The sequence below is a fragment of the Eretmochelys imbricata genome, chromosome 5, assembly GCF_965152235.1.
Source record: "Eretmochelys imbricata isolate rEreImb1 chromosome 5, rEreImb1.hap1, whole genome shotgun sequence".
NCBI classification, from domain to species: Eukaryota; Metazoa; Chordata; order Testudines; family Cheloniidae; genus Eretmochelys; species Eretmochelys imbricata.
The window spans coordinates 24,503,447-24,527,684 of record NC_135576.1 but is presented as its reverse complement, the minus strand read 5'-3'; the positions used below and the strand labels follow the sequence as shown (position 1 = coordinate 24,527,684).

General features: G+C 43.3%; 1 protein-coding gene across 1 annotated transcript in view; it reads right to left on the bottom strand.

Annotated features, from left to right (window-relative positions):
- RAI14 (retinoic acid induced 14) overlaps nt 1–15,094 on the bottom strand; it is a 130,968-nt gene extending 115,874 nt beyond the window's left edge. Inside the window, exons 1-2 of the mRNA XM_077816732.1 lie at nt 14,970–15,094; nt 1,490–1,568 (exon numbers count right to left, since the gene is read on the bottom strand). Of these exons, the coding sequence (XP_077672858.1) occupies nt 1,490–1,525 (36 nt within the window). The 5' untranslated portion in view covers nt 1,526–1,568; nt 14,970–15,094. The remainder of the gene's footprint in view (nt 1–1,489; nt 1,569–14,969) is intronic.
- Nucleotides 15,095–24,238: the final 9,144 nt, after the last annotated feature.

The following is a 24,238-nucleotide window of genomic DNA, read 5'->3' as shown; positions in this document are numbered from 1 at the left end:
CTAGTAGCCCTTCTCTGTACCTGTTCCAGTTTGAATTCATCTTTCTTAAACACAGGAGGCCAGAATTGCACACAGTACTCCAGATGAGGTCTCACCAGTGCCTTGTATAATGGTACTAACACTTCTCTATCACTACTGTAAATCTCGCCTGATGCATTCGAGGACTGCATTAGCATTTTTCACAGCCGCATCATACTGGTGGCTCATGGTTATCCTCTGATCAACCAATACACCCAGCTCTTTCTCCTCCTCCGCCATTTCCAACTGATATGACCCCAAAAATTCTTGTTGTTAGTCCCCAAATGCATGACCTTGCACTGTGCACTATTCAATTTCATCCCATTTCTATTACTCCAGTTTACAAAGTTGTCCAAATCATCTTGTATGATATTCCAGTCCTGCTCCTCATTGGTATGATCAGTGTTGTTACAGGTTCCATCCAAAAGATAGAGAGGGTCAAACATATGGCATACATGTCAAGAGTCACCTGTGTCACGTGCATTTTATCTGTAAGACAATTCAGTGCTGCCATGCCACAAAGTGTGTGCCACAACACAACTAATAAGACTTCCTACAAGCAAACATGTGACATAACTTCACGGGCATACATTCCGCACGCCACAAAATGCCACAAGAACTTATTGCATAAGAATGCAGTGAACAGTAACCAGGCATACTGAGTGATTGTGTAAACAGGTGGCATTCGCACTGCTTCAGAAGAAATACACACACTGTATGAGGTCAAATTCACCCCTCTCTTGGTAATCTTACTGAATAACTCAAACAGACTATGAAACTCAGCCTAAGCTTTCTCTCCAGTTGCAGCTCTTCCTGGGGTTTGACAAATCCTAGAGGACTTCCCCATCTCTGCCCCTAGATCCCTGTATGAGAGGCAGGTGCAAACATCTACTCAGACTGGTGGAATTAACTAGCCACATCTGCCTTATCAGCTCTGTGCAGGGTTCCAGAACCCCTGCTAACAGGGTAGTCAACAGGACAGCCTTGTATCCCTATATGGAGTTACAGACCTTGCCACCCTGTTACAGTCTGGATACAGTTTTCTATGTTAAGTGTTCAGATACCACAGTGATAATAATGGTACAAATGCCTAAAAAGAAACAATATTGGATATTAGAACCATTAATAGGATAAACTAAGCTCCAGGTACAGAATCAAGATTTGTGAAAGAGCCCAATCTGGTAGAAGACTGGTGGATCCTGCACACATGCAGATTTTCACATAAGCCAGCTAATGTCCAAAGGTGAGGCATGTGGCCAATTCTGATTAGCCTGTGTAACTGAGAATTATACTCCAAAACAGAAACAGTTTAGAGACCTAATGTAACAGGAGAGTACAGTAGTGTTTGGAAAATGCTTCTGTTCTCTGTAGTTGATTAACCTACAACCTTATCTAGTTGGGAGTGAGGGACTGTTTCCACAATACAAACTAACAAATATTAGTCAGCCAGAGCGAGCCCTGGAGTACTTACATCACTCTTTCTGAACTTTGCTTTCAAGCTCTTCATGTTTATCCCATTCAGTTTTCCAGATCTGAGTTTTTTTCAACACCTAGGCAAAACAGAAAGGAAAATAAGTTTCTAACTAGATACTGCATAGGTTCACTATGAGCCTTATTACACTTTTAAAAATAGAACTTTGACTTAAAAACAAATCAAGAAGTATCGGTTGTGTCTTACTTTTCAAGATTCTTTAAAATTAACAGCATTTCACAGCTTCCTGAAGTTTCGTGGCACAAACCCAACACTGACTAAATTCCTGCAAAGCAATAGCATGAAACAATCTTTACCTGTTATTTGTAAGTTTGTATTTTATAATACTAGTAATATCTTGCCTAAAGAGGATATTACAGGTAACATTTGTACGAGCCTACTGGCTTATATCTGTGTTACTGTCAAAACAACCATTGGTACAGGTGGGTAGTGGGAAACAAACTGTAGGGAAATATCCAGTCATTGAATTAAGGTTCTTGCACCCTACCCTGGCACACATTGCAGGATAATGTCAGAAGCATCCTCTATCAATCTCAATATATGGAGAAGTTCTGTACAAACATTTCCACTAATAGTTTGTGAACACATACAAAAACAAAACATAATGGGAAGAGAATAGCTACTGGGAGAAAGATTAACAGACTCCTGGAATGAACAAAGTCATCTAAGTAACAAAATTTCAACATTTCAAGGTCTGTTGAAAACTTACAAAATATGTTTGCGTTATGTTTACAGAAATAGTCTGTCCATGTATTTTTGGAGTTTTAGCTGCCATGCAAGCTCCTACTGAAAGAACAATTTAACAGCAAAAAATATTCACATGCACAAAGTTCTGTTTCTTTCTAGCAACTTCTCCCTCCAACTTAGAATAAAAGAAAAAAAATTTCCTATTGTAGTTCAGAGTCTAGTCAAATAAATGAATAGCTATGAATATATTCCCCTCCCCTAATTTCTATAGGTCCCCTACGTTCACTGTATGGAATTTCATGTCATTTTCAGAGGCTCTAGACTCCAGTTTGATAAAGAAAAAAAAAAAAAACACCACCACCATTCTTTCATCACATCAGTTAAGTTAAAGTGCCAATTTATTTTTTGGCAAGCAAGTTAAAATGACCACACTATTGTGCAAATTAAGATTTAATCCACACTCACATGTAATCTTTCAAAAGGTTTCAAAAGGTATCACATAGTTTTATCAACAGTTACATTGCAGGAAGATGGTATATTTGTGGAAAGTCAGGAAAAAAAAATCAATACCACACACCATCCTTTTGAACTAAGCACAGCTATGAGAAGTTTTTAAATCACCAGAGCTCTACATGAACAGTTCTCATGAAGATATTAAAAAAACAAAAACAAAAACACATGAATAAGCTTCCCAAAATATCTCACAGACATGCCAAGTAGGTCTTCAGCTGGGCCAATTCCTCTCCTTCCCCCAAAACAAATACCTTTCTGTAGAAAGTTAAAGTAACACCAAATCTAATCAAAGGACTCAGGCACGATTAGGTAGTTGTTCTGCAGGCAGAACGCTGACTCACTTTTAATACAAGAACAAGGGGACACTCAATGAAACTCAAAAAGTAACAAGTGTAAAGAGTGACCTCTACAGAGGTAGAAAAACAACAGATTTGAGCTCTCCGTTCCTTTGCGGGAAGGGCAGGTCGCTTCTTTATGACAGACATAGTAGTCTTGAAAGGTTTTTGTAAAAAAGACAAAACTCATTTTATTTTGCAGGTGCTGTCTAGGCTGGAGGATGCTAAAATGATGGAGAATTAATGAGAGGGTGACATGGAGTGAAAATTACAGATGCAGACATGCATCTGAAGAAGTGGGGTTTTTACCCATGAAATCTTATGCTCAAATAAATCTGTTAGTCTTTAAGGTGCCACCGGACTCCTTGTTGTCAAGATCAAGCAACTTCACCTTTCCAGTGAAGGAGTCAGAGCTCACAACGAACATCTGAGACTTCCTAGAGGTTTTGCTGGAGGACCAAGGAAGAGCAACCTTGACATTCCTGGCATTTCCAAGGAAAAAAAAAACAAGACTTTTTCACATGTCTTACTTATACATCGAAGCAGGAAAAGTGGGGGGAGGAGAGGAGGTGGCAGAAGCCTAATGTTTTAAAAATCCTTTGCAGATGATCACTTTTAAAACTGATATAAAGGTATTATCTTTTATTTAAAAGCCTCTGGAACATATCACCACAAGAGATAATTGAAGCCAATAGTTTAGCAGGATTTAAAACAGATTAAACACTTATATAAGTAAGAAGACTATTCAATTACATGGAATTATATTCCTTTAAAATAATTTTCAATGGACTAAACACAAATGTTCATGCATCAGGGCAAAGAAATCACCAAGCAGGGATTTAAATAAACACCACCGCCACCCAGAAATAAAAACTTCCCTGCTACAAGTTTGTTTGGGTTTTTTGAACCTACATCTGAAGCAGCAGAAGACAGGATGTTGTTGAAGACAGGATACCTGACTAGATGGACTAATGGTGAGATCCTCTATGGGAACTCCTGAGTATGCAGACAGAGTGGCTGCAGAACTGGGCCTTATGTAGGACTTATTATACATTCCAATTAGCAGCTGTCATCAACAAGTTTTTGATTTTTTTTTTTTGGCACTTCCTGTTGGAGGCCAACATTACAACTAACTTTTTTTCCCCACAAGATTCATCAAGATCACATGTTGCCTACAGTATGTGCATTTTATGTACTTATGGCATTATCTAAATCCACAGCAGGATCAAATTTTTGGCAGCATGCCAAAACAACAAAAAAAAAAACACACCACCACCACCAACATACCAACCACCCCATAGATTCCCAGGTTTGGTGTTGTTCATGACCCACATTACTCTAATCTTTTCATCAGAGACAACTAAAAACAAACATTACGATTAGAATTTGTGCATCATAATGCTCATGATCCCTCAGCAATAGAGAGACAAAAATCTGTAAAACAACTGGCTTTTGTTTCCCCTTACTAAAGGTTTACATTCTTAAAGGGAGTAACTACTGGAATTAGCACAGAAGAGGTCAGTGTCCCAATTCAGTACACCTTTATGATAAATGTTCATTTCCCACAGATAAAAGGTAGTTCCTCTAATAACGTACTCCATTACTGTTGTACAAGACACTCGCACATCCACTGAAATTCACAAATGAACACTGCTCTACGACCTTTCAAAACAGTATTTCAGCAGGTGATACAAAGGTACTAACAAAGACCATCTTTTCAATCCATTTATCAAATAGAGTGTAGCTCCCATTTTAGAGCAGATGCAATAATAAATACTGAGAACTGTCAATTTGTATCCACAGCATCTTTGTAAAAACAGAGCATGTAAATCCACAAGCTCAGCAGCTTAATTCTAGTTAAAAGCATCCGATTGTTAGTTCAATTAAATACACAATACTTGATCTGTAATCCCTTTAGTATAGAATTAAAAAATTATTAACTTTTAGCAATACATACTAAAACCCCAGCAAGGTTCACTGTCAACCTAGAAATGCCACCATGTTACAATAAGATGCAGTAGGATAGTGGTAATTTGAGGTTCCGAGATTTCTGTATGTATGGTGTTTGAACCTAAAATTCATACCATTAAGTATTAAGGTTTAAAAAGTTACTAGGGCAAGCACTCCCACTGACTTACACTAGGGCAAATCAAATCAAAGTAAATAGCCACCCTAGGCTTATAGTTTCCTCCAATTAAAATTATATTAGAATCAGAGCAAGGTCTTTCAAACAACATTGTAATTAACTCCTTGAATGCCCCTTGAATCCAGCGAAGCAACATAAAATGGCCTTAGGGCATATTGTAAATTTGTTAGTCACTAAGATGCCATAAGTACTCCTCGTTCTTTTTGCTGATACAGACTAACATGGCTACCACTCTGAAACCTGTATGCTCTATGTTTGTGCTACTGAAAATGACTCTCTGCTGCTAAGGCTCATTGCCCTGAATGTTTAATGCCAGAAGGGTTAAATATTGGAAAGAAATATCAGTATATTTCTGTAAAGTAGGAGATGTAAGTTCTATTGCCACAGTTTTTCTACCAAGTGATATCCCCGTCTCTTTCCGACCACAATTGTACCCAGTTTATTACATTTCTATACTCACAGCACAATACTAATCTCAGAATTAATTGTCAGTTGTGGGGATGGAGATTAGATGAATGCAAAGTCGGCCCACCCATTAGGAAAGGCTACAAAACCTTCCTGTCAGATAAAGCTTTTCCAACATAACCAAAATGACATTCACAACTTCAACCAGTCCTCTCTTTCCAACCTCACTCTCCCCCTACCTCAAGCAGATCTTTCTAGAAGCCAATAAAGGAGAGAGCCAGAGACTCCATGAAGGACCTGCATACCGAACACCTAGCAGGGATTCTCCTTTCCCCAATAATGCTTCAGATGATAATTTTCCTCCTACGCCACGAATTCAGCTCTCATTCCCAAGAACAAACTCTGCTGGCAGTTAGTGTTGCTCTATTAATTACCCATAGGCACTTGCACAGCTAGCGACTATTCTTCTGCTCACCTCAATATTTGTGCTTGTCACGTTCTTCACATGATCAAGCTCCGCTGACCCAGTTAACAGGAACGCGAATGCCACTCACAAACCTGGGTTTTTTCCATTGCCAGAGCCACTGGGAGGGCTTAGCTTTTGCCCATATTCCTAGCTGCTTTTGTTTACCATACCATACAAACTGGCACCATACTGAAAGATACCCCCAGCACTTTCCATTCTACTAAATATCTTGTGATTTCATCACATTCAGCATCTTCCCCCTGCAACCCTTTCCCACCCCCACCCCGCCCAGTCCATTGCAGACAACCATATGCCATCTGACAAACAATGGAAAGGGTTACTGTACCGTGAGTGTATCAGTGTGGCTCTGACTATGAAAACACATTGAGAAATTCACTGTGTGACTCAAGGGCTACTCAAGACAGGGAATGAATGATTTGTACACAGCTAATCCTACTTTAAGCAGAATCATAAGACATAAGATGCATCAGAGACCTTTGGTGACCTAGTCCCACCCTCTGCCTGTTTAGGACCATCTCCTGTGTCCTCCCGCTCTGTCATCTCTGCTCATCCGATGAAGTGAGCTGTAGCTCACGAAAGCTCATGCTCAAATAAATTGGTTAGTCTCTAAGGTGCCACAAGTACTCCTTTTTGCTTTTAGATGTGTTAAGCAACGTGCACTCAACTTCCCTTGGGAGATTTTTTCCACTCAAATACATCCCGCTGTTGGAAAACTTTTCCCCTTGATATCCTTCTAAAATTCTCCACTGTATCACAATCTCCTAGCTGTAACCTTTGTGTTAAAAAAAAAAATTCTCTTTCAACCAAGGCACTTAAAAGCTTCAAGCATTTTTTTAAATTATATTGCTGTAGTCACCAACCTGCCAGTAAATGTCATTTCACCAAGCTTTTCATTTTCTCCCTCATGGGGTGCACAGAGAAGGGCTGTTTTCTCCCTCTTTACAGAAGAGGCTGAGGGTTGGCCCCTTACATCCACCAATCCCCTTTAATCCATAGCTACATCAGGGGATTCACCACAGACAAGGACCATCCACATGGAAATCTCTTGCGACCAAACTGCCAACTGCCACGCACACCCAAGCCTCACCTTGAAAACCACTTCCCCTGGAACATCCCTCGGGGGTGAAAAGAGGTTATGAGAGTGAACCCACATAGTTTACTGCCAACTCTTTGTAGTCACTCATGTTGCTGTGCCTCATGGATCTAGGGTCAGGGGGAGTCCAGCCCCAACAACAGCCACAGCCCCTCCCTATTTACAGCTCAGATCTCCCCCAAGTCTCTGCAGATGAGTTTCTATAGGACTGAGAAGGAAGGAGCAAGTATAATGCAGTGCTGGTTCCTCTTCCTGCACTAAGATCCACAGATTCTGGTTCCTCTCTGCAGAGGCAAGAGGACCATGGGCCAAGAGTTATTACATTTCACAGTTTGAACTACTAAGAAATGCTTCTTACTTTTTGATCATTCAGATTGCTGCTGACAAACTGAGGTTAGGCATGTTATAGGTTCACCATAGATGCGCAATTTTTGTATCACAGTCAAATTACCGACTCATTTACTTAAAATCAAGTCTATAGTCAATGAATTTTAAGTACTCTCTGTGGAAGCCAGCATAGTAAACCAAACTAGTAAGACAGTGACTCAGACGTTTTATTTTTTGAACAGGTGCGTAGCTACAAGGATGTAGCTGTACGAGTGCAAACCCTTCAGCGGGAATGCACTGCACGGGGGAAAAAAGTGACCTGTGCACAGATGCAATTTAGCATAGTTTGAAACTACAGCTATAGCAATACAGTCACACCAGCAGAAAGAAAAAACCCCAAACAAAAAACTACACACCAATTGTAGGCAAGAACTCAGTGTTTCAGTCCTCTACTCTTAGACCTTGTCCGCAATTTGTAACAGTTTAAAATCTGTTTTTAAGTTGATTCAGCTGAGCCAGGTAAGCCATCCCTGAATGGATACCTTAGAGGCCTAATGCTAACCAATTTAAGAGTGTCCACATAGGGTTTTGTGCCAGGTTAACTAAAATTGGTTTTTAAATCAAACTAGTAGAAGTTGTGTGAACACACAAGGCCTTAGTGCCACCCAATTACAATAACTGGAAAGAATTATACAAAAGAAGAAAACAAGACCCTTCTTCAGTTTATCTTGTGCAACTGATAGCACTCTAAGTGAAATCCTGGCTTCTTTGAAGTTAATTGGAGTTTACTCATTTATTCATTAGACTCACATTTTCCCCCTCTGTATCTAATCAGACTCTCTGTCTGGGCAGGTCTTTCAACACAGAATCAGCAAACTGAATTTTTTTTTTTTTAAAAGGATAGGAAAATGTAAGACCACAGAAACTGGCAGGGGCAAGGGCAGGTATAATGATTTAAATTACTTTAATCTCAGCTTTAGAAACCAAACAGATTTCAAGCTGCCAGTGTCTCTTTCAGTTGGGCAAACAATTATTTTGAGGAAGATGGAGGGGGGGTGAGAAAGATTGATCTAGTGTACTCTTATCTCTAACCTAGTATAAGCTGTCAATCACAAGCTGACATCAGCCAGGCAACAATGCCTACAGCAGTCCAAAGCCTACTCCTCTTGAGAAATCCTTCATAGTCAGGTGCCTCAGAAGGCCAAGTGTGGCATGGGAATTATGGGGAAAAATCCTCTTACTAATTGAGAGCGTTTAGTCAAAATGACAGAAAAAAGATGATCTTGGTTTGAAACACTCTCTGGGACTTAGGAAATATGGGCCCAATACCCAGCTATTCCACAGACTTTGTGTATGATCTCAGGCAAGTATAATCTCTCTGTGCCTCAGTTCCTCTTCTCTAAAAAGGGAGGACAGAAATACAAGGGGGAAGAAGAGGGTGTCTTCCTTCTCTACTTGGACTGCAAAGTCTTCAGGACAGCAGCTGTTTCTAGCTATCTGTTTGTACAGCACTTTACACAGCAAGGCCTGGATTTGGATTGAGGCATCTAGTTACAAATAATAAAAATAAAAAGACTACATGAGCCACAGTTCCACTTGTTATCGTATTAAAGATTTAAGAGCGATCAGAAGAAGCAACAGTGCCCAATCAAGAGCAAGGGATGTAACCAGCAGAGATGTGCCGAACAACCTATTTGTTCAAATAGCAGCACAGAAGGCATTCCGAGAACTGCATCTCACAACAGCTAGTACCTGCTACTCGTTTCCTTTACGATACTTCACATCAGACAACTTGCTCCTTACAGGAGTAAGCAAGCATGAGGAAAGTATAAAGATTTAATCTTAAAACCAAGGCTGTACAATGTTGCTTTATGGATGAATGCTGTAAAGTAGCTCAAGAGAAAACAAACACGGGAATTGTTAAGAAGGGATGAACGGTATCTTTATTTAACGTGTGTCAAACCTCATCCTCAAACCCTGTCCCTACCACAAGATGATTCCCTGAAGGATATTACCCCATTGAAGAAATACTCACACTAAGAAAAGTTTTCAAATATTCTATAGCAGGATATAAAACCTGATTGAGAAGGGAAGTGATGTGATCTTTATTTTGACTTTGAGGCCATTTTAGTTCAATTCAGTTCAATTCGTATGTATGCCTTGCTACACAGAACACTTAACAGAAAAGCTCAGCCTGTTAAGGAATCAACATCACTAACCCTACAATTAAGTACTGAGAGCACCGGGGGCAGAGTGAACTATACTAAACTGCCAAGGAGGAACCAACCAACCACAGCAGCACCCCTCACCCCACCCCACAATCCTGGCTGAATGAGGAGGGGAGGCCCTGGGGGAGGGGGAACAGAGAGTAAGCCCATCCCACACTCACCGCATAGCTGCAGCTCCTGTCCCACCAGGCGGGACCTGGCTTCCCGCTTTGGGCGTTGCAACCCTGTGCACCAGGCTGCAACACCCAGAGTGGCATGGGTGCAATTTAACCCATGAATCCATGTTAACACTGCCCCTCGAGAGCACCCATTCATATCTGTATTATTGAAAACCCTTTCCTTAGGGACAGGATGCAATGTCAATATATCAGACTGACTTCACTGTAAATACTGTACATATAAATACCAAGGAAGGATGGTATAATGATTAAGGCACTACTCAGGGACTTGGGAGACCCAGCTTCAAATTCCCTACTACACCACAGACTTCTGGTATGATCTTGGGCAAGTCAGTCTGTCTGTCTGTGCCCCAACTCCCTACCCTTAAAGTAGGAACAGCAGTGTTTCTCTACCACACAAGGGTGTTTTGAGGATAAATACATTAAAGTGTGAAGGGCTCAGATTGGAATGTAATGGGGGCAATACAAGTACCTAAGATGGACAGGTTTCAGAGTAACAGCCGTGTTAGTCTGTATTCGCAAAAAGAAAAGGAGTCCTTGTGGCACCTTAGAGACTAACCAATTTATTTGAGCATGAGCTTTCGTGAGCTACAGCTCACTTCATCAGATGCATACCGTGGAAACTGCAGCAGACTTTATATATACACAGAGAATATGAAACAATACCTCCTCCCACCCCACTGTCCTACTGGTAATAGCTTATCTAAAGTGAGCATCAGGTTAGGCCATTTCCAGCACAAATCCAGGTTTTCTCACCCTCCACCCCCCAACACAAATTCACTCTCCTGCTGGTGATAGCCCATCCAAAGTGACAACTCTTTACACAATGTGCATGATAATGAAGTTAGGCCATTTCCTGCACAAATCCAGGTTCTCTCACTCCCTCCCCCCCTCCAAAAACCCACCCCCATACACACACAGACTCACTCTCCTGCTGGTAATAGCTCATCCAAACTGACCACTCTCCAAGTTTAAAACCAAGTTAAACCAGAACATCTGGGGGGGGGGGGGTAGGAAAAAACAAGAGGAAATAGGCTACCTTGCATAATGACTTAGCCACTCCCAGTCTCTATTTAAGCCTAAATTAATAGTATCCAATTTGCAAATGAATTCCAATTCAGCAGTTTCTCGCTGGAGTCTGGATTTGAAGTTTCTTTGTTTTAAGATAGCGACCTTCATGTCTGTGATTGCGTGACCAGAGAGATTGAAGTGTTCTCCGACTGGTTTATGAATGTTATAATTCTTGACATCTGATTTGTGTCCATTTATTCTTTTACGTAGAGACTGTCCAGTTTGACCAATGTACATGGCAGAGGGGCATTGCTGGCACATGATGGCATAAATCGCATTGGTGGATGTGCAGGTGAACGAGCCTCTGATAGTGTGGTTGATGACAACATCCCCTCCAGCTATCCTAGTAGCCACACTCCCTTATGTGCCAACACCACTCATTTTTCAGGCCAAGCTGCCACTTCACATTCTCTTCTGCAATAACAAATGGAGGAACTGGGACTGTCTAACGCTGCTGCCACCAGGTCTGTTTTAGTTTCCATCCCTGAAGCCCTCTATAATGGTTTACACCAGCTTCCAGCTGTAAGTGCCAATGGTGAATTTAGCCCTCTCTCCTTCCTACCCCAAACCCAACTTTATCTCAAACAGTTTGATAACTGTAGATTCTACAATAGTTTATTACTTAAGCTGCCATCATTAAAAGTATGACTTTCACAATTTTGAATATAAAACACCTCTTAAAAGAATTAAAGATTATGGACAGTAGAAAAACTACTGCCAGAATAGTAGTAATTTCAATGCATATCTTCTGGTGAAGTCATGACCCACAGAAGCCACCACAAACCTGCCTAGATAGTTGATATAAATCTCAAAAGCCATTTTCTTTTGGCTATTTTAGTTTCTGCCTGAGACAGCAAAGAACACAACACTAAAGCTTTAGATTTATTAGTTCTATTTTTAGGCATTTTTGTTTATTGTTATTTCAGGTATCACCACCATGCCACAAGAACCAGAACATACTCAGCTACCAGAATGAATTGATTCTAGTGGATATTACTACAACTGGAGCAAAGATTGTGTCATTAACCTTCACAAAAACCTAGAACTGCACAGAAACTTAGCTTCCAGTCCTCTTGTTCTCCTATTAAATGTATATGCCCCACCAAATGGGGCTGCAGAGAAGTGCCCAAGTGGGGCTATATCAAAAGTGAACAGAGATGCATTATTAAACCCTTTCATGAAAACTTCCATCAGCAGCTCTGTTCACTCTTCCCTTACCCATTTTAAGTAATGAATTGTTTTTGGGGAAACCAGCTTCTTTGTTATGTTGATAGGTGCATTCCTGGATTAGGGAAGAGAATGGTACATACACATATTCCCAATATTTTGGAGTCTGGAAGATAGACTCTTGCTGTGCATGGTATACAAGTAAATGTTGGCAAGGCAGTTTGCTTCTCTCTCAGACAGAATGTCAGGTTCTAAACAAACCCTGTTTTGTTCTTCTCAAATGCTCTTTCACATCTCTGTTTATGTGGCTGTTGTGCGACTCTTTGCTTAGCAAATACAAAAAAGTTCATTTACCTCTCTTTATGAGTGTGTGTCAAAAGCTAAGCAGTTCTAGAGATTTATCAATTCCACCTAATCAGTCTAGAGTGTCTGTTCTAGTAATGTACATATATTTAGTGTTTTAAGCTTTTTAATGCTATTCTGAAACCAGCAGAGAGATGGCACTAAATAAGAGGCCTCAAAATGCACAACTGAGAACTGGACAATAAATGTTTAAAATTTGTCAGTACAATGGGTGTTTTGCATGCATAATCATTAACCATATTTATATTCTATTACAGGGTCATAGTCTTAAATGGAGAAATATTTAAGAGTAGATTTTTCAGTAAGAAACTAAAATGATTTGATAAGTAACACAGTACAGCCAAAAAAAGGAGAGGGGGAAGGAAAATCCTCTTCACAGGATTGGTAAGAATTAGAAATATGAACTCCAGTGTGGATCTGACTGGGTTACTAATCAGGTCCATTTTTAATTGTCACCTGCGGGGAAATTCTGAGCTGACAAGATTCTTTCAAATAAACTGAAACCTTGTAGCCTCAGTATCCCCTTAAACTGCTACTTCTGCAGTTATGAACTTTTAAGATAAATTTAGTTCATAACAGTAAAAAGTAAAATTAGATAGGAAGGACATCATCCGGTTTAAAAAAAAACCCTAAAAAAAGCAAGCATTCTTATGCTACTTAAGAGTAACTTTGAATGTTAAGAATCTAGCTTGCTTTGTATTATTTGCACTATCACTGTACTTTACTTTCTGCATCTTTCAGAGCCTGAACAATGAAAACAGATTAATCATTTTACTCTCAGATTCTAATGCCATGGCAGAATGCTCTACAATATTTGTTTTGCCAAGACTGCTGGGAAATTTGTCTTTCAAAAAAAAAAATTCCATTGGAAAGTAAAGGAAGAAACCATTCCTATTCCGGCCAAATTTAAACTTATAGAGTCCCTTTAAGGACAAGGTACCTACCAGGCCCATCTTAAAGAGTAAAAAACTGGAAGGGGGGGGGGGGGTGCACACACACACAGGTCTGTTTTGCTCACATTTCTCAAAAGTTACTTTAAACTCAGTCCTCATAACTCCCTGAGTATATGTGCATGAATGCTTCTGGGTGCAGAAAAATTTCACCAACAGAGTTGCAATCACCAGGAGAGGTTTATACTTTTAATGAAAATGCTGACAATTTTAACTACAGCTTAGAATGCGATATTTTACAAGGACATTACTGAGGTATTTTATTATTCGCAATAAAGCTATAGCAGGTTCTGATCAAGAGAATTAGAACCTCTTCTGTTAAACAGTGCCAGCCAGCATCCTTTTGCTACACAAATAGTAAAACTCCCATGTGAGGATAAAAAAAAAAAGAGGAAAGGATTAAGCATTATTTACAGAAACCTTTGGCATTTAGAGTAAGAGCTTCAGCAACGTAACAACAAAAAGAAGTGAAAATACTCAAGTATGTGTGTGTATATATGTGGAACAAATTCCACTAGCTCGGAGAACTTTCCCCAAACCCTGTCTGTGAGACAGATACCTTGGCAGGGGAGGAGCTCCTTAGGGAGAGAAATCCATAGATGCTGACTGCTACCCCTTAAAGTTGACTAAAGCTGCGCTATTATTACTCACACATGAACTGCAGCTGTCAACTCTCCAAAGCCCTGATGCGACCCACCGCAGGAGAGAGACTGGAGTAAAAAAAAAAAGCTGCCGTTGAGTCACTGGCGGCTGTGCACGGCCCTCTGGAGCCTCTACAAACCCAGACGCGCTGCGGTGGGGGGGGAAGAACTTAACTTTCTGCTAAAGGAAACGCACCATCAGCAGCTTCTGGTGGGAGGGGAGCAGAGAGAAATCTCCCCCTGCTCCAGAGAGCAGAAAACCCAACACAGCGACCCACGCCGCCTGCAAACTCTTCCCTCTCCTTGAGGAAACTTGTTCCTCCACCGCTCCGCAGAGAGGAGGCCTCCCACTCACGCAGTCCAGGCAGCGCCCCGAGCCCTGGAAATCCCAGGCTGAACTGAATCATAATAAAGGAGAGGGGCTATGAAATCCTTGCCTGCTACCACTGCCTCCCTCCCGGTCTCGCCAAACTTCAGGGCTCCGGGAGGAGAGACGGAAGCGACAAGGGTCCAGCCTGGAGAGCTCCTCTACCTCTGTCTCGCCCATTCATTCCCTCCATCCCTCCTTCCAGCAGGCGTGCATCTCATCTCTGCCCTCCACAGGCACCACCTTCCGGCCCCGCTTTTCCTAGAGACCCCAGGAGCAGGCAGCTGGCTCCCCACTTCGCCGCCGCCGCCGCCTCCTCCTTCCCCTCCCCGCTCTCTCCGGGCTGAGCCATGCACACAATGCCCCTATTCATAGCCTCCTCCCCGGCCACTCCGCTCCCTGGATTCCGAATCACAAAAGCAAGGGGTGGGAACAGGACACAATGAAAAAAGAGAGAGAGCGCTGGATAAACAGATGCCAACTTCTGCGGGGACACTCACCCCATGGAGGCTCCTTGCCCGGCGGCTGCTCCTGCTGCCGCCGCCGCCGCCTGCGGCTCCGGAGCCGCACAAGCTCCGCGCCCGACACGCTGGCCGGGGAGAGGAAAGCGGAGCCGCAGCTGCCCGGGGAAAGTTCCCTCCTCCTCCTGCTGCTGCTGCTGCTGCTGGTGGTCAGCGCGAGCCACACACACGGAGCGAGCGCCCAGCTCCCAACGCTCCGACTGCTCGGGGAGGGGCAGGAGGGGGGAGGGGAATTACATCACTCTGGGCCCACGTGACCGCGGCGCTCCTGCCCCCGTTGAGGTGCGGTGTGGGGCGAGGGGGGCGGCGGGCACCGCTCGACGCCCGGCTGGGGCTTGAGCCCAACTACATTCTGTGAGTCACGTGGCAGGCGGGGATGCTCCCCCTGCCGAGCCGCTGCTGCCGCAGGTCGCTGCTCTGTAGCGCCCCCAGCGGTGGCTGCAGTTCCCCTCCCGTCCCGCTCACTGCCCCAGAGAAGCCAGGCGTGGGCTTAGGGGTCTGGGTGGGAGAGGCAGGGGGCGGATGAAGGAAAGGGGCAGGAGCTAGAAAGAGATGGGAAGGATGGGGAGACTGGGTGAGCAGGGGAGCTGGAAAAATGTATATGGGGGGTGCTGAGAGCCATTGAATCAACCTGTAAACCCTGTATGGGACGGGAACCACTTCAAGCCAGCAGCCCTAGTTCCGGCATGTGTGTGTGGTTCAGCAAGGGGAGAGGGTTGAGACCCAGAGACTTGGGTGGGGTAGGGAAGGGTTAGACCTGGTGGAGTGGAGAGGAGCCAAACCGTTCCACCTTCCTTGCTCTTCCTGGCTTGTGGCTTCAGGTTAGACCAGCCCAAGGATGAGCAGAACGAGGGACCAGAGCCACTGGATGTGGAAGATGAGCCACTGAGGACAGCCCCAGCCACATCATGAGGCACTTTGCTGATGAAAAGTGCCTACTCTGCTTTCCCTCCCAGTGTATCTTCCCAGAAGCCTCTCATTGGCAGCAGCCCTCTGGCCCTTTCTACCACTTAGATTGTAAACTCTTACGGTGACCAGATAAGCAAGTGTGAGGCAAGTGGGGGACAATAGGCACCTATATAAGACAAAGCCCCAAATACTGGGACTGTCCCTATAAAATTGGGACATCTGGTCACCCTAGCAAAGACTGTCTTTTTGTTCTGTGTGTGTATGTGTGTGTGTGTGTGTGTGCAGCACATACCACAGCTGGGTCTTGGGCCATGATCGGGGTGCCAAAGCATTACTATCATACACATAAATAATAATAACAAAGCGCTTTCAATCTGTATAAGACAAGAGACAAGGGATGGATACAGACTGATGAGGGACTAAAAGGAAACAATGAGACAGTGCTGGCCAGCATGCTAGGCCGTGGTCTCAGTGCACCAGCAGCATAACTGTAGTCATGTTTTTGTAGGCATCACGGTAAAGGAGGGTTTGAATGAGGGATCTGAAATGAGGAAATTTTTGTGGATGTTTATGGGGAGCTCTCTACAGGCACCGGCTTCCTCCTTGCACGGAGGGTGTTCAACTATCACCTTCTCTGCCCCAGGTCCCACCCCCACTCCACCCCTTCTCCCAAGTCCCCACCCTGCTCCTTCCCACACCTGCTCCGTCTCAGGCCCCGCCCCCACCCCACTCCTTCCCCGAAGCCTCCCCCACCCCACCTATTTCCAATCCCGTCCCGCCTATTCCCCCCAGTTCCGCCTTCTCCACCAAGTGCATCCCGTCCCTGCTCTTCCCTCTCCCCCCAGCACCTCCTGCACACCACAGAACAGCTGATCTGTGGTGGGCGGGAGGCTCTGGGAGGGCAGTAGAGGAGTCGATCAGCGGGGCTGTTAGGGGTGGGAGGCGCCAAGGGGCAAAGGGGGCACCCACTAATTTTCTTCCATGGGTGCTCCAGCCCTAGAGCTCCCACAGAGTCAGGGCCTATGGAGCTGTCCAGTCCCCACCTGAGAAAGCCTTGGTTCACAAATTCCCCTATTAAGACCACAGCCCCGACTCTTGCTGCCACTAACGTCCCATCAAAAATCCATTAACCGTCTTCTATGTACCTCATTAACAATCCCCTATATTTGGTTCCACTTCACAAGCCCATGGCCTCTTCCTAATACTACAGAGAATTCTTTCCTGGGTATCTGGTTGGTGAATCTTGCCCATATGCTCAGGGTTTAGCTGATCACCATATTTGGGGTCGGGAAGGAATTTTCCTCCAGGGCAGATTGGAAGAGGCCCTGGAGGTTTTTCGCCTTCTTCTGTAGCATGGGACACGGGTAACTTGCTGGAGGATTCTCTGCTCCTTGAAGTCTTTAAACCACGATTTGAGGACTTCAATAGCTCAGACATAGGTGAGAGGTTTTTTGCAGGAGTGGGTGAGATTCTGGGGCCTGCGTTGTGCAAGAGGTCAGACTAGATGATCATAATGGTCCCTTCTGACCTAAATATCTATGAATCTATGAAACTGCAACTAGCCTCTCAGCCCAGATCCCAGATCCCCCCTCGCTCTCAACAGCATCCACCAGTGAACACTTCCCCCAAACACCTGTGTGAAAACCACAGCAGTGTCATAAGGAAGTGCACTTACAGAAATGAATGTGTGATCCCTATATTGTGCCGTAATATTTATTTTGACTGTGAGAACAGAATCAAATAAGTCCACCAACACCATTTTCCCTCTTTTTCATTTTTCTTTTAAAAAACACAGGGAAATAAAAAATGAAAAACTATATTAGTCTAATGCTACGGCTGAGAACTTAACTTGCACAAAAATAGGAACATAGGAAAGTTGCATTTTATACAACAACATTAGCATTTTATACATTAACATTATAGGGCACGTTGCATATATTTAGGATTTTGTATTCCTGTTTATGCTGTAAAATGCATATCTTCAAAGTACTAGAGGGTCACACACTCCATTGCTTCTGTAAACTGAGCTCATTGCACACACCAAGGGCTCCTTGCATCCCTTCATTTTCCCCACAAGCTCCCTGTGTGCCACCCTCCCATCCCCCTCCAACTCCCCTTTTGTCCTCCATACCAAAGTCTCCCATTCTCCCCCATGTGTGCTCCCCAATCTCCCCTTCCCCTTACCATTCTTATTTATTTTCTTTCTGTCTGGAAGAGAAGTCAAGGTGCCAGCATTTTAAAACCTATTGGGACTGTGGGCAGAGCTGAAATGGGAAGTGGTGTTTTACACTGGAAGATACTAATGGCTGTCATCCAACTGGTTATTTGATCTATAGACCAGGGGTTCTCAGCCAGGGGTACGCATACCCCTTGGGGTATGCAGAGGTCTTCCAGGGGGTACATCAACTCATCTAGATATTTGCCTAGTTTTACAATAGGCTACATAAAAAGCCATAGCAAAGTCAGTACAAACTAAAATTTCATGCAATGATTTGTTTATACTGATCTTTATACTATATACTGAAATGTAAGTACAATATTTATATTCCAACTGATTTATTTTATAATTATATGGTAAAAATGATAAAGTAAGCAATTTTTCAGTAATAGTGTGCTGTGACACTTTTGTATTTTTACATCTCATTTTGGAAGCAAGTACTTTTTAAGTGAGGTGAAACTTGGAGTATGCAAGACAAAACAGACTCCTGAATGGGGTACAGTAGTCTGGAAAGGTTGAGAGCCATGACTATAGACAATTGCAGAGGTAGCTGAAGCTGCTGTGCTAACCAGAAGCCATAACCTCTGTTTGCCCAATTTTCCCTACTTCTGGTTTTCACCAAAATCAACAGGTTTCTTCCCAGTGACGCCTAAAACATTCCCTGAAATGTTGGAATTGATCCGATGTGGTGAGAAATGCCATCAAGTTGGGTGTAGGGCCTTGCTTCGCTTGGCCAAAAATACCACATATATCCCATATAATATTCCATATTATTGGGACCATCCCAATATGAAGGGCTTTGTCTTATATAGGACCCTATTACACCGCCCACTCCACCCCATCCCGATTTTTCACACTTGCTATCTAGTCACCCTACATATATGCAACGTGGCTGATTTAACAATGGTTTAGGAATCTTGTGCTTGATTTGTGGAACAATCTAGTGTAAGTGGAACTCCAGTGTAACCCATGGATTTAGTTACCCTAACATAAAAGTGGTGTAATAAAGTGGAGAATCAGGCCTCTTAAATTTTGAATTTTTGGACTAAAATTAATTTACACTCTCAATCTTAATGCTAATTGTTATAAGGTTGAGTGCGGGGGGGGGGAAACATGCGTAGCAGTAGTATGTCATACATTTAGTCTCCAACAAATTCTGGCTCCATTATTGTACAATTTTCAACCTTTGGTGAATATAATACTAACTAGATCAGAGTGAAATACTGTTCGTCGTCTCAAAAAATTGTAGTTGAGGATAACTCTCTTAAAAACTTTGTTCCCACGGTTTGTGTAAAATTGTAAAATCATCTTAATTTGTTTTATAGAGCCTGACTACACTCTAGGTTAGATTTCTTTTATGCAAAAAAGTGCTTTCATCTATTCCTCTGCAAGTTCCCCTTTGGGAGCCCAAAAATAGCTGCTGCCTCTTTTTGAACCTCATTCTGTTTAAAAATCATCCTCCTCTTTCATTTAAAAAAAAATCACTGAGGGGTTATATCCAGGTTCCCATGCCCCTCTCTAGCAATCAGGCCATGCTCACAGGTGTTACCATCCCTCCCAGACCGCAGAGAGAGCACAGAATTATTTTGGGCTGCTACTGGAGTGTCCCTCCCCCTATACATACACACACAGGGGCTTTTGGCATGCAATCTGTGCAGTCATGGATCCCATAGTCATGCCCCCAGTTCAAGACACTCCTCTGTACTGCTGCATACGAAGGGGGCAGAGCATGAGGCTGCGAATCAGGAAACCTAGATCTTATTCTTGGATCTGTCTCTGACCCGCTATGGGATCTTGGGCAAGTCACTTCAGTTGTCAGTGCCTCAGTTTTCCCATCTGTAAAATGAAGGAAATGATACTAACCTTCCTTTATAAAGCCCTTTGAGATCTATGGATTATAAGCACTATAGAAGAGCTAAGAGTAATTGTTATAGTGAATAGGTAGATTCTAGTCTGCTAGCATGAAGGAGCCACAAAGCTGATATATACCTGTGGTGGGGAGCACACCCCACACAAGGCCTTAAAATGGCTAGGCCTAACTGCCTACCCTGCACCTGGAGGAAGAGACAGGGAGAGAGGACTAATTAGAGATGAAGCTCAGCTGGACAGAAAAAGGAGGAGCCTGTATAAGGCCCAGTAGTGGAGCGTATAACGGGGTAGTAGGGTGACAAATGGCAGTCACTCTCAGAGTGAGAGAGGGTAAGGTAGAAGTAGCTCAGGGACACAGCAGTAATGTTCAGTACTGTGTAGACCTTGGCTGCTTGTTGTAGAGTCCCTGGGCTGGAACCCAGTATAGAGGGTGCGCCTGGGTTCCCCTACCAGCCACTGGGAAAGGGACAGTGAAATGGAAGACTGCCTAGGATAGGGAGTCCCAAGAGACTTTGATACATGCACCCTTCCCCTCCCCAAAGGGGAAAATTACAGTGATTTGGCCAGAGGGCCAAGCTGTGATGTGGGAACAGCTGAGTCCTGAGAGAAACTGTGTGATGGAGTACGACTGCAGGAAGAGGTGTTGGCCTGGCAGAGCTAATCCCCAGATGCATCTCCAAGGAGGTGCTCCAGAAGTTAGTAGAGCACCCTCTGATAATACCCTTTGCATATGTAGCTTCCCTTAGCAGCATAGGGCTGTATGACATCCCTCCTTTCAGCCCTTTGTATTGGCGGTATGCTAGGGGGATGGTAAAGAAAGACATTCTCCTGCGCTCTCAGGTCCTGTAAAGGCCATTATGGGGTCATTGCAGCTAAGTATAAGTTACAGCATCCCTGAGGTTGCTGTAAATTATGCTGGAACCACACAGGCCCCTAGAACAGGGAGATGTGGACAAATGACTTGCATTATGTTGACAGGTTCTTCTGACTAGCCTTTTGTGGTGTTTAGGTTTTTTTGCTGCTTCTGGCTTGGATTCTATTTCACATTACACAGGAAGCAGATTGTGTCTTCTCCCAGAGACTGTGTACAAAGCAAAGCAGAATCCTGCACTGCTTAATCTTCCCCTAGTTCAAGATTCTTAAACTTTGTTTCATAGACCAAAACACCCGTACATCATTCTACTGCACTCCCACTTTCTTGTTGGACTGGTTCAGGTTTTATTATTTCACATCTGAATAGTTTGTCTTGCTAATCCTGAGCTATTGTTGCTCCTACAGGAGCCTTTAAAGGAAGATTGCTTTCAGATTTAGTGACTTCTTGTTTGGTCTTGTTTTGTTCCATTGTTCTGTATTTACGGCAAAGGATTTTTTACCCTTTGTCACAGATGTCTCCCACAAGTGAGCTTGGGAAGGTTACAGCACATGTATTTTTATATCTGCTGCCATCACAGCTTTTTCTTTTTAACTAACTCAGAGTGGAGTTACCCAGTATCCCTTCTGTGGCTCTGTTTACAATGTAGAATTTTCAAGGTGCCCAGATTAGACTACTTATCCCTTATTATTTATACTACTCGTTTAGCACCAGCAATGTGGTCCATGCTATGAGACAGAAGAATGAAGACAATCTCTGCCCTGTGGAGCTTGACAGAGAGAAAGACGACTCCAGGAAATCCAATGGACTGAAGACAGCAACACAGTGAACTTCTTGAACTGAGATGAAACCTTAGGACAGAGAGGAGGGGCTGCCAGCCACTTCAGTTGCTTTGGAGGGACAAAGAGGAAAAAGCATATGTGAAATTCTGGCCCCATTGAAGTCAATGGCAAAACCCCCATAGATTTCAGTGGACCAGGATTTCACTTCAAATGTCAAGATTATTCAGATTTTAGGCTGCTGGACCAAGATTTCTTCTCAATGTACCAGTTCTACCTCCTCCCTTTCTCTCTGCATTCCTCTTCACACCTTTCTCCATCATATATCTATATCTATCTCCTGGCATATGACACTTTGTTTGAGCCCCTTATGGCCCAGTGCTACCGTCATGTGGAAGAACCTGTATTAATGTAAAATCCCTGCTTTACCATCTGCAAGGGTCTTCTTGTTGGCTGCAGGGCTCCCTTCTTCATGGCAGTAAGGCTGGTCTGTTATCTGTCTCTCCCTGTGGCTGCACACTCCCACTCTGTTCTGGGAGCAGAAGTTGTGAAGGGGAAGTGATACTATTTGTTTCAGCATTAAATCCTTTAAGGATGTCATAGCAGTGATCAACTGGATCTGGAGAAACTTGACATAAAGAGCAGCTGCTCCTGCCCTCCCTATCTGCACAGCCTCAGCTGATCAGAATTGATGGGGAAGAGCTTGTATGGGCTCCAGCTGAGGAAGGGAACACTCCTCCAAAGGCCCTCACCTGAGATGCACCCACTTTTATATCTCTACCTACCTACCAAAGAAGGGGAATGTCTGTTCCTGGGTGTATATAAATATTTTTGAATGTAGCATATAGCTATAGGAACACAGTACAGAAGGGGCTAATGGAATTCTGCTTCAACTATCAGGACAAAATCATCATTTTTCCCTTTTTTTGACCATATAATAAGTGGAGCATGAATATTTGTATTGTTGGTATGAAGAACACACCATGCTTTGTGTGGGTTTATTCAGGGAGAAAATAATTTCTTGGCTGTTTGGCTAACTTCCACTGTAGTGTCAGTGTGGAAATGACATAGGTTATCAAGTCCATCCCCTTGCAAGTGCTAGCTTGTTGTTCCCAGAGGAAAGATAAATCAGATAGATCCATGCCCTGGTCATGGGACCCCCACAATGAGCAGGTGCTGAGAGCATGTGGAGTCGGTCGACGCTACGCCCAGCTCATGAGACAGCTCATGGTGTCCAACACTATCAGGTGGTCCAGAGATATCTACACGGAACACATCACGGGATACCGTCAGTACTAGGATGAGTAAATGAGACCCCTGGTCAGGGAAATAACCCACTTCCTCCCCTGATGAACCAAGGGATGCACCCCACCCATGTACCTATTTGCTACACCAACACTGACTTGGACTCTAAATACATTCTATGGGTGGCATACCCAAGATCACTTGTTCACTGATGCTTTAAAAACTCCCGCACCCCAATCTGGGTCTATGCTTGTTATGTGCTATGTATATATCTTGTGAACCTTGTAACCAATACTTGTAATCTCTCATAACTCAAGCCTGACCCCAGATGTACAGTACCTACCTTCTTAACTTGTGTAAACTTGATTTTAAACATTAGCTTTAATAAAAATTTTAAATCAGTTTTTTTTATCTGATATATCTTTCCTTTGGGAACTGCAAGCTACCACTAGCAAGGGGATGGACTTGATAACCTAATATGTCATTTCCACACTGACTATCACCCTCAATATTATACCACAACATGTTTCATTCTGAAATGAGTTTCAAAGCACATCAAGTCCACAGAAGAGCAAGTATTACGCAATCCTTGCAGAACAGATTAAACCTAAAGCTACAGTAGATCCATACAAATAATTGAAAAGACAGATAAGAGTTTCTTCCTATAGAAGAGCCAGATAAGCAAGTGGACACCTGTCCAAATATGTATTAAGAAATTTGATGGTACAGAAAAAAGCCCTATCAACAATCTATACCAGAATAACAGGGCACATTTCAAAACTGTACAATGTGAATTACCTGTTTATGTGGCATCCCTTCTCCAGTGTTTTTATTATTTAACATAAAGCCCCATTCTCCCTGGAATGGCTTTTTCCACACAGGAGAATGGAAACTCTGTGAATTTCAACTCACCTTCGTTCCTCCTCATTCTTCCATTGGGGCTGAGAGGAAAATTTGCTCTTTTGTGGAAAGAACGAGGAGTATTTGTGGCATCTTAGAGGAAGAGGCTGCATATTCAATTCTCTAAACCCCATGGATCTTAGGGGAACAGCTGTAGATGAGTGGGCTATCTGTGAAGAAACCCCTGGCTTCCACTCTCCTACCTGGCCCCCTTGACAACACAACACATACGGACTGTACCTGGAGCCTTGAGGTTTGAGGCTTCTAAAGTGTTGAGGGGAAAATGGGCTCAAATTACTGCAGACTTGTGGTATCAACCAGGCAAGGTACTAACAAGCTTCAACAGGACTTTATTTTACCGAGCTGCTGCTGCACCCAGCTTTCTCCCAGCCTCTCAACTCCTCCCCCCTCCTTCCTGTTTCCTGTCCTTTCAGACACTCAACAGCCAGTGCTCCCA